The 13,442-nt window shown below is 40.7% G+C and overlaps 1 protein-coding gene across 1 annotated transcript; it reads left to right on the forward strand.

Moving 5' to 3' along the window:
* The first annotated feature begins 353 nt into the window (after window positions 1–353).
* sort1b (sortilin 1b) lies at window positions 354–12,212 on the forward strand. Its single transcript, XM_080832232.1, has 20 exons — window positions 354–874; window positions 3,127–3,186; window positions 5,200–5,273; window positions 5,415–5,517; window positions 5,845–6,006; window positions 6,244–6,317; window positions 7,309–7,358; window positions 7,621–7,748; window positions 7,918–8,071; window positions 8,178–8,333; window positions 8,539–8,645; window positions 8,988–9,090; window positions 9,374–9,542; window positions 9,825–10,015; window positions 10,238–10,427; window positions 10,653–10,769; window positions 11,005–11,113; window positions 11,211–11,323; window positions 11,665–11,794; window positions 12,084–12,212. The coding sequence occupies exons 1-20, from the start codon at window positions 626–628 to the stop codon at window positions 12,096–12,098; spliced, it is 2,454 nt and encodes an 817-aa protein (XP_080688358.1). The 5' UTR covers window positions 354–625; the 3' UTR covers window positions 12,099–12,212.
* The last annotated feature ends 1,230 nt before the right edge of the window (window positions 12,213–13,442 follow it).

A 13,442-nucleotide genomic window follows, 5' to 3' on the forward strand; every position in this document is an offset into this window, starting at 1 on the left:
AATTATAAGAGACTATTATTATTTGTTCTAAACTTATTTTACATTTGTCAAGTGATGCACTTGTCCAACGGCGCAAAAGCTTGAGGTTTGCGTATGATTTAATTATGTAAACGCTTCTCACGAAACAAGATTTGGTCCCGGACAACCAAACTTGAGAGCTGATTTAACCTGTGCACCCAAACCCAGATACAGACCAATCAGAAAAAGAGCATCTCGTGTCACATGAGCACAGCCAATCGTTTCGTCTTGCCTCCAAGGTGCAGTCTTGTGTTTTAATATAGGGACTCGTATTAAAGGGCCATTTCAACACACAATACAACCATAATATTACCTTACGTATTTTCATCGGTTTATCCAATGAGCATGACTTGCTAAATATAGTTTCGCACAATCGGAAATTCATTTAATTTAATAATATCTCAAGAATTCGAGTTGGGCATCAGCGCGTCGCCTCGAAACGTAGGCTTCTACCCGTCTCTACGATGAGCAGATCAGATAGCCCGCTGTCAGGAAAACTGTGTTTTTGTTGATGACATCTTCGGCCGCGCTGGAGCGACCTACAATTTATTAGCATTTCATGGACATTTGATTCATCACCCTGTTTGGATTAAACACAATTCCAACAATGGGGAGGCTGCGGTGCTGCTTCTTAGTTTTTTTGTTACCCGTGGTGTTTTGTGTAGATTTTCGAGAGGGATCTAGACAGTCATCTCGTTCACTATCGTTTTTTGCGAAGAGTTCCCAACTGGGACAGCACCACATTGCAAGAAGATCACTTGGACACAAAGTTAACAAGAGGAGCACCGATCAAGGAGGAGACACCTGTAATGCTCTTCAGGGTTATCAGAGCAAGTTAGCCGACAACACTCATAGCGTAAGTCACTGCTCATGCACCTGTGAAATTCGCACACACAGCGCCCAGTTGTTTATCTATTGTTGTCTTCTAGGCCTTGCTTGCTTACTTTTAACACTCCTTTTTTTCAAAGGTACAAAGTTCATTGGAAAATAAGAGTTTAAAGGAAGAAGTAGCTCACAGTTTTCGCTCCTTTCTCCTTAAAATAGACATAGATTATAATGCCTAATAATGAACACACAGTTCACTATTAAAGGTGGCAAAAGCGTTGAGTCGGGTTTTATATGTGTGTAAGCAGTGATATGTAATTGTTGTTGACAACAGATTGAAGAAATCGTTAGGGGTAACACAGCCCCTCATGCAGTCCATGGCTTAACCAAAGGCGACTCAGATGGTTAAAACTCACTGCACTGGATAAACTTGTGTAACAACATACAGAACAGGCCTCTTGTCACGGGGTAGAGAATTGATCTAGAGCTTTCAGCCAGCAGAAGTCTGGCTGTCCTCTTGCCTATTGCACATTATTGCCTTTACTAAATTCTTTTCATTATTCTGATTATCAAGGTAAAACTCATTATGCCAATTTGCAGTGAGCTTATGGGTCAGATCCGTATTCTTTATTAAAGAGTAATGACTTTCCCTGATCTTTCCCCTTATGTGTTTTAAGTGGTCTGACCATATTCAGCCAGCCATTCCTTATGCAATGTGTGTATGGTGGTGGACAAATTAGAACAGGCCTGCTTTAGGAGATTAGAGGATTTAAGTATTTTATTCAGGGTAACTGACGCAGTGAGAGCGGAGAGAAATTGAAAGTATTTTGGTCAAGCCATGTTTAGAGTAGTAAAACACTGAGTCAATAAAACACCCCTCAAGTAAACACATTATGTTAGCATTAAACAATATATATTGTGCGTAAAATACAAATAGCCACCTTTTCCACCAATAGGTTCACTTGAGGACAATACGTAGACATAGATAGAGACCGTTCTTTTTTAAGTAACAGATGAGTGTAGAGTTTTGATAACATCAATTTATATATATTTTTTCTGTTGTTATATTGATGAAATGAAACATGTTTCTGAAATGTTACCAATATTGGTTATACAGATAACATTTACTTCTCCATGTTGTATGTATGCATGCAGAAGACTCCCTGAAGACTGCTCTTGATTTTGAATTTAGATTTTTTTAAAGTACATTTTAGCCCAGTGGTTTATTCATACATGATAGACAAAGATAAAGTATTATTGTTCTGTTGACTAAAGGGAAAAGGGATATAAAAAGGCTAATTCAACAACTCGATGCTGATGGTCATGGACAGGACATGAGTCTCTACTTGGATTTCATTCGTAAACTAAGTTGGAAACTTAGGCATGGGAGTGAAGAGGTAGTTTAATTAGGTCAAGGTGAATGTTCCCTCCAAATTCTCTTTTCAGTTTAAACCAACAAAGACTATAGCCCACGGCCATAATTCAGCCAGGGATTGGCTCAAAAAGATGTTTGAATACTGATTTCAGTGGTGCCCTTCATACCAAAAGTCTGTGTCTCAAATTGCACAGTAATGCCAAAGATGATGCATGAAAGAGAAACATTAAACTTGTACTAGAAAAGGGATTTGAGGAATGAGGAAGTAAAATTACTAGTTATGCATATTATGACCTTTTGGCAAAAGACAGTACAGCACATAACTAGAAGTGTTGCACATATCAGTGTATGCTTATAGTTTAGATGCTTTTATCCAAAATGTCTTACAAAATCTTATAAATGTAGTATTTATAGTATGCATATTATGACATAACAGAGCAAGGAAGCTGCAAACTTAATGTTGTTGTACTTGTGCGATGACAAGAAAGATAAACTATATTCAATTCTATATTCTATGAACTCATGGTCTTGTTTGAGTTCTTCAGAAGCAGATAGTTTTTATAAAAAGAAGTATCTAAAGAAAGTGACAGAAGCTGACTCTCTGAAATTTCCCCAAATACTGATCTGAAGGCAACATATAAAGTTGTTTTCTGCCTTAGAAAAAAAGCGTTTTTGTGCTAACGTAAAAAATGCAGGTGGACAAAATACTATACCAATTATACAATGCTCTGATAAATATACTTTTTCTCCCATACCACTGAAGTAAATTGGTCTATAAGTGCCATTTGTCATCGTATTTAAAACCACAGTGCTTAGGTTACTGCAATTTTAAAAGTATCATCATTTCTCAAATATAACTGACCAAGGCTTCATGTCCAGTTTAACACTTTTGTTTTCATTTTTTGTAGTATTCCTTCAACGATTTGAGTGGATCTGTGTCCCTCGCATGGGTTGGCGATGGAACTGGAGTAAGTTTGCTCACAAGTCTCAATTCAGTCTCTTTATTTCAGCTCTGCACCTTCTATATTGGTTCATTGTGCTTGCTCAGCTCCGAAATGTTACATGGAGCCTGTACTGCCTTCTTTAAAGAATGTATTAGATCATTGCTCTTGGTGAACAGACTTTATTTTCCCCTAAACATGTGACTGTAATTGGAGCCTGTTCTTCCAGGCACACAGTTCTCAAAGTCTACATAGTTCCTACACATTTATCCTCAGTTCCCCCCATATATTTTCTCTTGGCAACACATGGAACCAAAGGAATTTTTAGAATGAAGCATATGCTGGTTTTCACTAATTAGGCTCTGGATAAGAGTCAATATTTTAAATTCCAGATTCAGGTTTTGCTGTGGAACTACATTGTAAAGTGCAATATAGCCTCTCATTCATACCTGCAACTATGCTGGCCCCAGGATAGAACAGGTTTGCCAACTCAGTGTCTTGTAGGTCAGTGCTCTTAATGGTCTACCATGTGAAATGTAACGCCATGTTTTTAGTTTTTTTGACTTTTAACCAAATAGTACTCCATATAGTGACATCATAAGGCATGATTGGCTTGATTTGATTGGGAAATCACAAGATTGCTCAGATGATGTTGTTTGGTGCATCTCTTTCAAAGGCTGCATTGTGTTGTGAACACCCCATGTCAAAATACTGCCTTCAATTTATCCAGCACTCTTTTAAGACTGTCAGTTGAAAGTAAAGGTGATCTGTCACCTATATTACACTTATGATCCTAAAAGTTTGCCATTTGGTGAAACACTACACAGATATAGATTTAGTTTGTTTTTAATGCAAGTGGCCTTCAACGTAAACAGGAGTGTCATAGGTCCTTTTAAAAGTCTGACTACATATCCCATATTCCCCTGTGCTGTTCTGAGGGAGTACCAAGCATAACAACCTTGGCCTAGCAATGACTCTCAAGGCACCACTTACAGCTAGTGTGCTCTATCAAGAGGCAGTACCTTTGTATGCTAAGTGGGTGACATTAGTGGTTCCTTTGATTTGTTTGGGTCAAGCAGTGTTTTTCAGCTTGCAGAGGTGAATGCCCGCCTGGGTGATTTTGCCATGGGCGTAAATGTGTGCTGTGTGTTATGTTGACTTCTCTGAGGAGGACATGGCAGAGAGTTGTTAACAGACAAGCTGAGGCAGCCAGCCTTGTATAGAGCTGTTTTGTAAAACAAGTGGCTTCATTGAACTTAACAGACTCTGAAAGTGCAAAACACTGAAAATGGTGCTTTAGTAACATTACTAGCCAAGCAGCCCCTTCCACTACTCGGCCTGTATGCATTGCTGTCTTTCCTTCCCTCTGCTAAAAGACTACATAATGAAAAAGCAAGCAATGTTCACCACTCAGAGTTGGGTTCAGATGCTGGGTTAAAATATGTTAACAAGAGAAACCCACCGAGATTGGCCCTGAAACAATGTTTTGGTCAACTTGACCTTCATTAAGATAGACTTGCCATTTTTTGCATAGTTTATACCACTGTGTTAATTCTCAGGACATGGGCTCTCCCTTGTACTGAGTATAGAAGAGGAAGGCAAGTGAGCCTTTACCTCGAGAAAAAAAAGGTCTGCGTTCTCGGGAACTGAGTTTTCATTGTGCAGAGACAGGAAATGGTGTGTTCCACTTTTAGAAATTAAGGGAACTATGATGGTTCCCCATGTGGATTTAAATAGCCTGCTGCTAATTTGATTAGCATTCTATTTTCTTGATGCTTCCCATTATCCTAAAGATGCTCTGAGTCTATTGTGATAGACCTTACACATGGTCTTATTTTTTTACTTGTTATAGGAGGTTAGCAAACTGTTTTTTGGCGGTGCCACTGCCATAGAACTCATCTCTAGGGGCAGACATGACTTCACCCGCAGGCATTGCACTACCGGGAGAAAATTCATAAACCTTCTACTGAGCTGACATCATTGTTTCTGGAAAGTTCTGTAATCCTTGTCTGAATGGTGCTGTTTGTTCCCTCCGCACAGGTAGTTCTGGCTCTGACAACATTTCAGGTTCCATTATTCATGCTAAGGTTTGGTCAGTCCAAACTCTACAGAAGGTAAGGAGAGTGTGAGATGTGAAAGTAGATTAGAGAGTGGTTTTCCATGATGTTTGTTTCTCAATATTTATACTTTTCACTTGTTTGTTGCAGTCTATTTTTGTTTATGGTATTTGGTTCTGCTGTCTGCCCTTGTTCTAGTGAGAACTATGGGAAATCCTTCCAGGATGTAACAGAGCTCATCAACAACACCTTCATTCAAACAGAGTTTGGCATTGCTATTGGTCCTGAAAATTGTGGGAAGGTAAGGATGTTGTAGTAAGCACACAGCCTGTTATGATGGCTTTAAACATCTCAAATATTAATACAAATATAAATACATTTTAAATATAAATTCAAATATTTTGAAATCAATTATTTTGAATCATTACTTTTTTTTTTCAAATATGGACAATATGAATGCATGATGTCACTGTTACAACTGTGACCCCAGTTTCTGGATACATTACAAATGCAAAATCTAAATACTATATTTGTTTATTCAAAACCTATGCAAACCAGGTCTTGACTGTCAGATGTGGTTGTCTGTGAAAAGCTGAGCTAAAGTTTTTCGAATACTGTGTTTGCTCAGGTGATTCTCACTGGGGATGTGTCGGGAACTTCAGGGTCAAGGATTTTCCTTTCAACAAACTCTGGCAACAGTTTCAACCATGTGGACCTACCCTTTCGTCCCATGGTGCAGATCATGTACAACCCACATGAGCCCAACGTTCTAGTTGTCATAAGCAATAAGGTAGGGTTTTACCCACACCTGTCTAAATAGTTGTATATCCTCTTACATAGTTTGTTTCCTTGTAATATCGCTTTAGCTTTGTCAGTTATGTTTAGCGATTGTTTGGGAGATTAACAGTCATAGTCTGTGGACACACGAATCTGAATTCTAATTTGCATTTACTGTGACTGAGTTAGGGTTATTTGACCAGTGTGATCTGTCACGCAGGTGGCCTACTAACATCACTGTGTTTTTCAGCATGACCTGTGGTTGTCGGAGAACTTTGGTTCAGACTGGAGGATGATCCATTCAACTGTCTGTTTAGTGAAATGGTAAGAGGCATCAAACCTGCTGTAGTTGGCCACCACTTTCGCTTTTCAGTTGCCACACAGGCATGAGATGACAAGCCAAAATCACCCTGCATCTGCAGGCTTTAGTGGATAGATTTCCACAGCACTGACCAAAATCCTCCTCTAAAATTTCACTCCGTGCTCAGTAGAACGAGCCCTGACCAAATGTGTGAAATGTGTTTGTTCTTGACTGTCAAATAAAACTCCTGGCAGAACCCTGCCCCACATATCTTCTATTTATGTTTCGAGCCACCTCATCCGGTGCAGCTCGATATGACTGCAGTGTATTGTCAGGCGAATTTACAGACACACACTGAACCTCACTTCCTCAGTGGGCTTTCAAATGCAATGTGTATCAGACTTTGAACCCTTAGTCTATTGGAGCTCACCTTGATGGGGATCAAACAAGAGTCAACACAAGATGAGGGAAAATAGGTCAGACGAAGCCTTAACTAAGGTGGGAGTTCTGGAACCAAACATACCAGTTTGCTGAGTGTGTGAGTTTCAACAGAGCAAAGTTGCACCAACACCCAAGTGATAAACACAACACATCACGTGACTGACCGCGTTCAACACACAGATGCCAGAAAGTTCTTCTGAGCTCAGAGGGAAGGAAATGGCAAGACATTTGGTGTCACTGCAAGAGGCCTTTTTGCAAGAGGGAAATGTAACACAAAATTCTCCTTACTGGAATTATAGAACCACAAGTTGTCACAAAATGACCAGCTTTTGTCTTATTAATGTGTCTAATTATGTGTTTCCGAACTGACATGGTGGTTTTTGCTTACAATGATCAAATTACTGTAACTGAAGAATGCGGACACTATCAGATTAAGCGCATTGCTATAATTTCTCATATTTGATAGTCTCCCCACGTTCTTACTTTTAGCTGAGCCCAGTATCATATACAGGCCATATGTATATTTATATGAAAGATATTTGTAACCGTCTTTCGTCATGTTCTTTCATCTAGGGGGATGGACAATACCCTGTTCTTCACCACCAATCTCAATGGATCTTGCTGTGAGTGAGATGAATAAAGTGTGAACTCACATACACATTCATTCTTTCATGCTGCTATAAATACCGCAGGTCTCAGAGGAGAAGTGGTTGTTGGCATAATATATCAGTCTTTGAAAGAGTACACTATTTAAATACAGGCGATAGTTCTTGTGGCAGGTTTCTCTCAAAGTTGTTTTGCAAAGTTGTTTAGCTTTGTTAGGCATATGCAAATATCACACCCTCCCCCCCTCCTCTTTCAAACTCGGTTTCTCTCCCTCCTCAGATGACCGTGGAATGCTTGTGCTGAGAAAGACGTCAGATTATGGGAAAACCAGTAAAACAATTGGTGAGAAGATCTACTCCTTTGGAATTGGTGGACGCTTCCTCTTTGCCTCTATCATGACTAAAACTGTAAGTTCCTCATAGTTGTGTTGGCTTTGTTTCTTACTAACCATGCGTGCCATTCACATTTACATTACATGAATTCCATTTGACACAAAATGTGATTAAAATGCCCTGGCTGTTTTTTGTATGTGCAGTATGTGTATGTGTGAAAGGATATGTTTAATGGTTAATGTAGGTCACACAAGGCAACATGCGAATGATTCACGTGTCAGTAGACCAGGGAGAGGTGTGGAATATAGCCCAGCTTCCCGCTGTGGGCCATGAGCAGTTCTACTCTATACTGGCTGCAAACAACGACATGGTGTTCATGCATGTGGATGACCCGGGTGGTAAGTCTGCCTCTTCCCCCTTTTTCTGGAATATTCTTCAAGTTTCTTGCCACATCGGAAACAATTTCAGAAACAAATTTCTCTCTTTTTTTCTTTTCTTCCTCAGACACAGGCTACGGTACTATCTATGTGTCGGACAATCGTGGCACGGTGTACTCAAAGTCACTAGAGCGCCACCTGTACACCACCACAGGGGGCGAGACCGACTTCACCAATGTCACCTCCCTCCGTGGAGTCTTCATCACCAGTATTCTGGTTGAGGGTAGGAGACCTTATCTCAAGATAGAGGACAGACAATCTGTTTTAAGGAACCTCTCTTAGCTGATTATGTGTTCGCACTCAATCATGACTGCCCCTCAGTATGTCTTGCTAGTTTATAGTTTCATGCTATCACTTAAACCTGTACTCTAATCTAAATGCTATATTGTCAGATGCATTCAATCACTGTGTTCTCCTGTGTCCTGTAGATGGGTCCGTTCAAAGTGTCATGTCCTTTGACCAGGGAGGAGAGTGGGTTCCCCTTCAGAAACCTCTAAACAGCCAGTGTGACTCCACTGCTGCAGACAAGGAGAAGGTAAGGGGCACAAAGGTCCCACTCTGTATATGATGCCCCCTGTGAAGGGTCCAGGTTGGGCATAATATGTCATCAGCAGCACATCATTTGTGTGTGATAACCCATATCGTAACGGTGTTAATTATCGGGCGGTGTGTGTTATTGGCTAACGTTCGCATTGTCATGTAAATCCGTTATTCAACTGGAGTTATAGATTGGTCATCCATTATTAAACTTAGCATTTTGATTGTTTAACAGAATGGGCGATGTTTGACACCGTCCGATAACTGACATACGTAGCTACACTAGCCTATCTGTCTTTGCACGCGTGTTTTGACCTCGGTTTTGTATCTCCTCCTGCAGTGCAGTCTACACATCCATGCGTCATACAGCACCTCCATGAAGTTGAACGTGCCCATGCTGCCTCTCAGCGAGCCCAACGCAGTGGGACTCATTCTGGCCCACGGTACGGCCATTCATTGAACTAAACTCAATATTACACTCACTGTTCCTGGAATAGTATTCGTTGCCACTTGGTTACCGCTGCAACTCGTTTGGCAAACTGTTCGTTTACATGGGTGATGAATAACCAAGCCCTGATCTTATCAAGTGTTTACCTTTTTACTGAACAAATAAGACGTGACCAGGAATTCGTGCTTATCTTTATTACACTGTGCTAGTGTGTGTTTGTTCATCCAAGACGGTTTATTTGTTCTCACCACTGTTGCCCCCTGTGACTTGTTTTACAGGCAGTGTGGGCGACGCCATCTCGGTGATGACGCCAGATGTGTATGTGTCGGATGACGGCGGATACTCGTGGCAGAAGGCACTGATTGGCCCTCACCACTATGCCATCCTGGACTCTGGGGGCCTGCTGGTGGCTGTCGAGCACAGTAATGAGGCCATCTCCACCATCAAGTGAGCACCAGTCCCTTGTGACCACTGAGAAGGACAATTCAACAATCGGCTTCTAACACTGAAAAGTGCTAGACTGTTCTAATTATTTTGAAGACTACAAAAATGACAAAGGCTTTAAAGGACACTAAATATTAACTCATAATAGTTTATTCATAAAAGCAATTTCAATGTCAATGTGTTTATTCATATGTCATTATTCTGAGTTTACTACTCATTGATGTGAGTGTGTCTGTATGTGTATGTGTGACTTCTTAACTTGTATGTGGGTTTCTTTTTCTGTAGGTTCTCAACTGATGAAGGTCAGTGCTGGCATGTGTACAACTTCACCAATGATCCAATTTTCTTCACTGGGTTGGCATCGGAGCCAGGAGCACGCTCCATGAATGTCAGTATCTGGGGTTACCGGGACTCCTTCCTCAGCCAGTACTGGGTCTCCATCACCATTGACTTCAGGGAGCTTCTCACACGGGACTGTAAGTCAGCACTGCTTGAAGTCAAGCTAATGAAAAATGTCTCTGTCAACTGTGCACACACGTCTAGATAAATAAATGTTCACATATTTAGTTATCCAAATGCTTATTTGCAATGAATTGCAATTATTAATTTGCCTTATTAATGGTGGTTGCTTTACAAAAAAGTCACAACTTTATAGTGGTTGCTTTACAAAAAATTCACACTCATGTCTCGTCTTTCAGGTCAGGATAATGACTATGTGCAGTGGCTGGCTCACTCTGATGACATCAGTGATCCCAAGGATGGATGCATGCTCGGGTACAAGGAGAAGTTCCTGAGGCTGCGAAAAGACTCCGTGTGCTGGAATGGCAGGGACTACACAGTCAACAAACAGCATACACCCTGTTCATGCACTCTGGATGACTTCCTCTGGTAGGCCCCTTTTCCCAACTCCTCCCTCCATGCTGACCTCAAATGTCACCCTGCCCTCATCCTTGACTTAAAATTGTCATTAATGGATCATTTCAGTTTGATGATTGATTTCCTCCTTGCCACTAAATTTGGTGACATGATTATCATTTTATCAAGTATATGGTCGGTATGTTTATCTATCGTACCTGTGCCATCCATCATTAAATTGCTGTGGCTCTTTCGCAGTGACTTTGGCTACTACCGTGCAGAAAATAGCTCAGTGTGCCTGGAGCAGCCTGACCTCAAGGGCCATGTGCTGGAGTTCTGCCTCTACGGCAAGAAGGAACAGCTGCAGACCAATGGGTAAGACTTTCCCATCAGTTCACTTCATGTCTGCAAACCCACAGCTACCAGATCTCCATCTACTTCATCTACAGGAAATGATAGGGAGGGTACTTCCATGTTTTCAAATAAAAAAATCGCATCTAAGAGTAGAAATTATTTTTGTTTTCATGAATACCGCTGTTGGAGTAAGAGTAGGAGTGTAGGACTGATTGCAGTGATGATGACATCTGTGTATCTCATACTTCGTCTCCAGCTACCGGAAGATTCCAGGTGATAAGTGCGAGGGGGGAGTACAGCCTGTGCGTAAGGAGATTGACCTGAGCAGGAAGTGTGTCAGTAACCTCATAGACCCAGAGCTGCTGGTGAGTCCATGCAGAGTTATCAAGGTTAATCGTAAAAAAATTGTACTTTGTCACCAGAGATTTATCTGTCTTTCTCTCTAACTTTATCCCTTAACAGAAGGACAGCCAACCTTCCAGCTCCGCTCCCATCATTGCCACTGTAATTGTCATTATGGTGATCAGCATTGCGGCAGGAGTTCTCTTTGTGAAGAAGTATGTCTGCGGAGGAAGGTGAGCCTGTCGTGCCTGGTCATTACCTCACGAGATAACATTAAACATGCAGACACCTTTAACAAAGACTTTTAAGCTGAGATGCTTCAAGATGAATAAAAGTTCAGTTTACACATGAAATACAGCTTATGGACATCTTCAGTAATGCATTTTCTCTTTTCGTAATGAAACAAAGAAGACCTGACATATATCTAGCTTGATGTAATTACACAAATAGAAAAACAATTAGCTGTTTCATAATGTTTATGTAGGGTCCCATCAAGAGATGCTGTCTTGTTCAGTACGTGTTAGGGGATTACCCTGCTCCATGTTGACAGGACCTACTTCCTTCTTCTCCACAGGTTCCTGGTACACAGGTACTCTGTCCTGCAACACAATGCAGAGGTCAATGGCATTGAGGGTGTGGATGAGCCATTGGACACCAATGTAGCGGCACCTGCCAAGATTGAGTTCCATGATGACTCAGATGAGGTAGGACTCTTAATACGATCGCACCACCTCGTTAACCCTCACTCTCTTTGCAGCTGTTATAAAATGACGATAAACTGTGCTGCAAACAACATTAAATAGGATTATTTACAAGGTACATCACTGTTTTGATCAACAGAATTAAACTTACATTAACCATACATATATTTTACAGGTCTAGAACATGTGTCTTTGCACAAATCATAGTCTTTGCCCCCATATCCGTGTATTTGCTTGCCTTTTTCTAATGTCTATATACTGATTATTGCCTGTTGTGCTCTTATGTATTCAGGACCTTTTGGAATGAGAAGGAGATCTCTGTTTGCAGCAGGAATCAGAGAGACGCTTGGTGTCTCATCTTATCACAGCGCAGGGCTCCTCTCTCCTCCTCAAGCACACTGTCATTTCCTGCAGATCTAGCCTTCACCCACTCTCTTCCCCCACTTCCTGCTTTTGTGCTGATGGGAAGGATGCCTCCATTTGCACGGCGCTCGACAAGACGGTATCCATGTGAAACGTATAGTGGCAGGTGTAGTTACTCTCTAGGCTGAGCAACAGGAGCCTTTTTCAGTGGTTAGCGTTCAGCTCGCAAAGTCTTACCTGGTGCTGGGATTTTCGGCTATCTTTATTTACCTTTTGGAAGGTCGTCGTAAGGAAAGGAAATTTGGAATGTGAAGTAATTTGGTTTGGCAAATTGTTAGTTACTTTTACAGATTCTTTACACAGAAAAATGTGTTCATGGGTGCAGTTCAGCTAACATGTCAAAGGCAGTCTTTCTTTTAACCTTCTTAACCACCTCAAAAGTAGATTTCTATAGGGGTCCTTACATATTTACTTTCTTGCAATCCACCAATAATATGGAAAAATGCTGGAAATGTAACATGAATTCCTCCTCTATGGAATGATTTAAATATTCTTTTTTTTAGAGGTTTCTTTATTTTGATTTGATATTTATTTTGGATTAACTATGGGGGACTTCCAACTTCTTACCTAACTACTAGAATAAGTGTTTAGATGGCCATATTCCTAATGTTATAAGCAATAAAGTGCTTAGATACAGTGTATCAGCAAAGCAAGCTTACCAAGCTGGATTTGGTCAGTTATTGTCAAAAGACATAGCTGGAAATAATTTGATACTGTGTGGTGCTGCACAAATGTATTTAGTGGCTTGTAAGGAGAGCATGTTAAAGGGGTTTTGGCTGGAATTTAGGCATTTAACTGGATTGGGCCTCATTTTGTAAAACACAATCTTATCTTCTACAAGAGAGAATACATGTAAAGGAAACACATTTAAAGGAATATGATGCATTTATATTTGATTGATAGGCTGTGTTTATATTCATGCAGAGGTGGGACTTTTTTTGTAGAGGGCATTGTTGTCTCAAATGCTAACAAAGCATTCTCATTAACAGCAATTTTGCACCATGATGGTTGATAAGACAGCACAATAGCTATATATGTTTGGAGTCAAGTCAGCCATTTCTCACACTTTGTTTCTTTTTCCTTGACTTTACCCCCCCCATTCCACCATTTATACCATTTAACTTTCCTTCCATGAAAAATGGCAGAAAGTGCATGTACACATTCTGATGTACCTTCTGAAGCTCCTGCTATGTTTTGATATAGTTTAGTTCACTGTGTCCTCCAATTG

Source organism: Sprattus sprattus, assembly GCF_963457725.1.
Source record: "Sprattus sprattus genome assembly, chromosome: 2".
In the NCBI taxonomy this organism is placed as follows: Eukaryota; Metazoa; Chordata; class Actinopteri; order Clupeiformes; family Clupeidae; genus Sprattus; species Sprattus sprattus.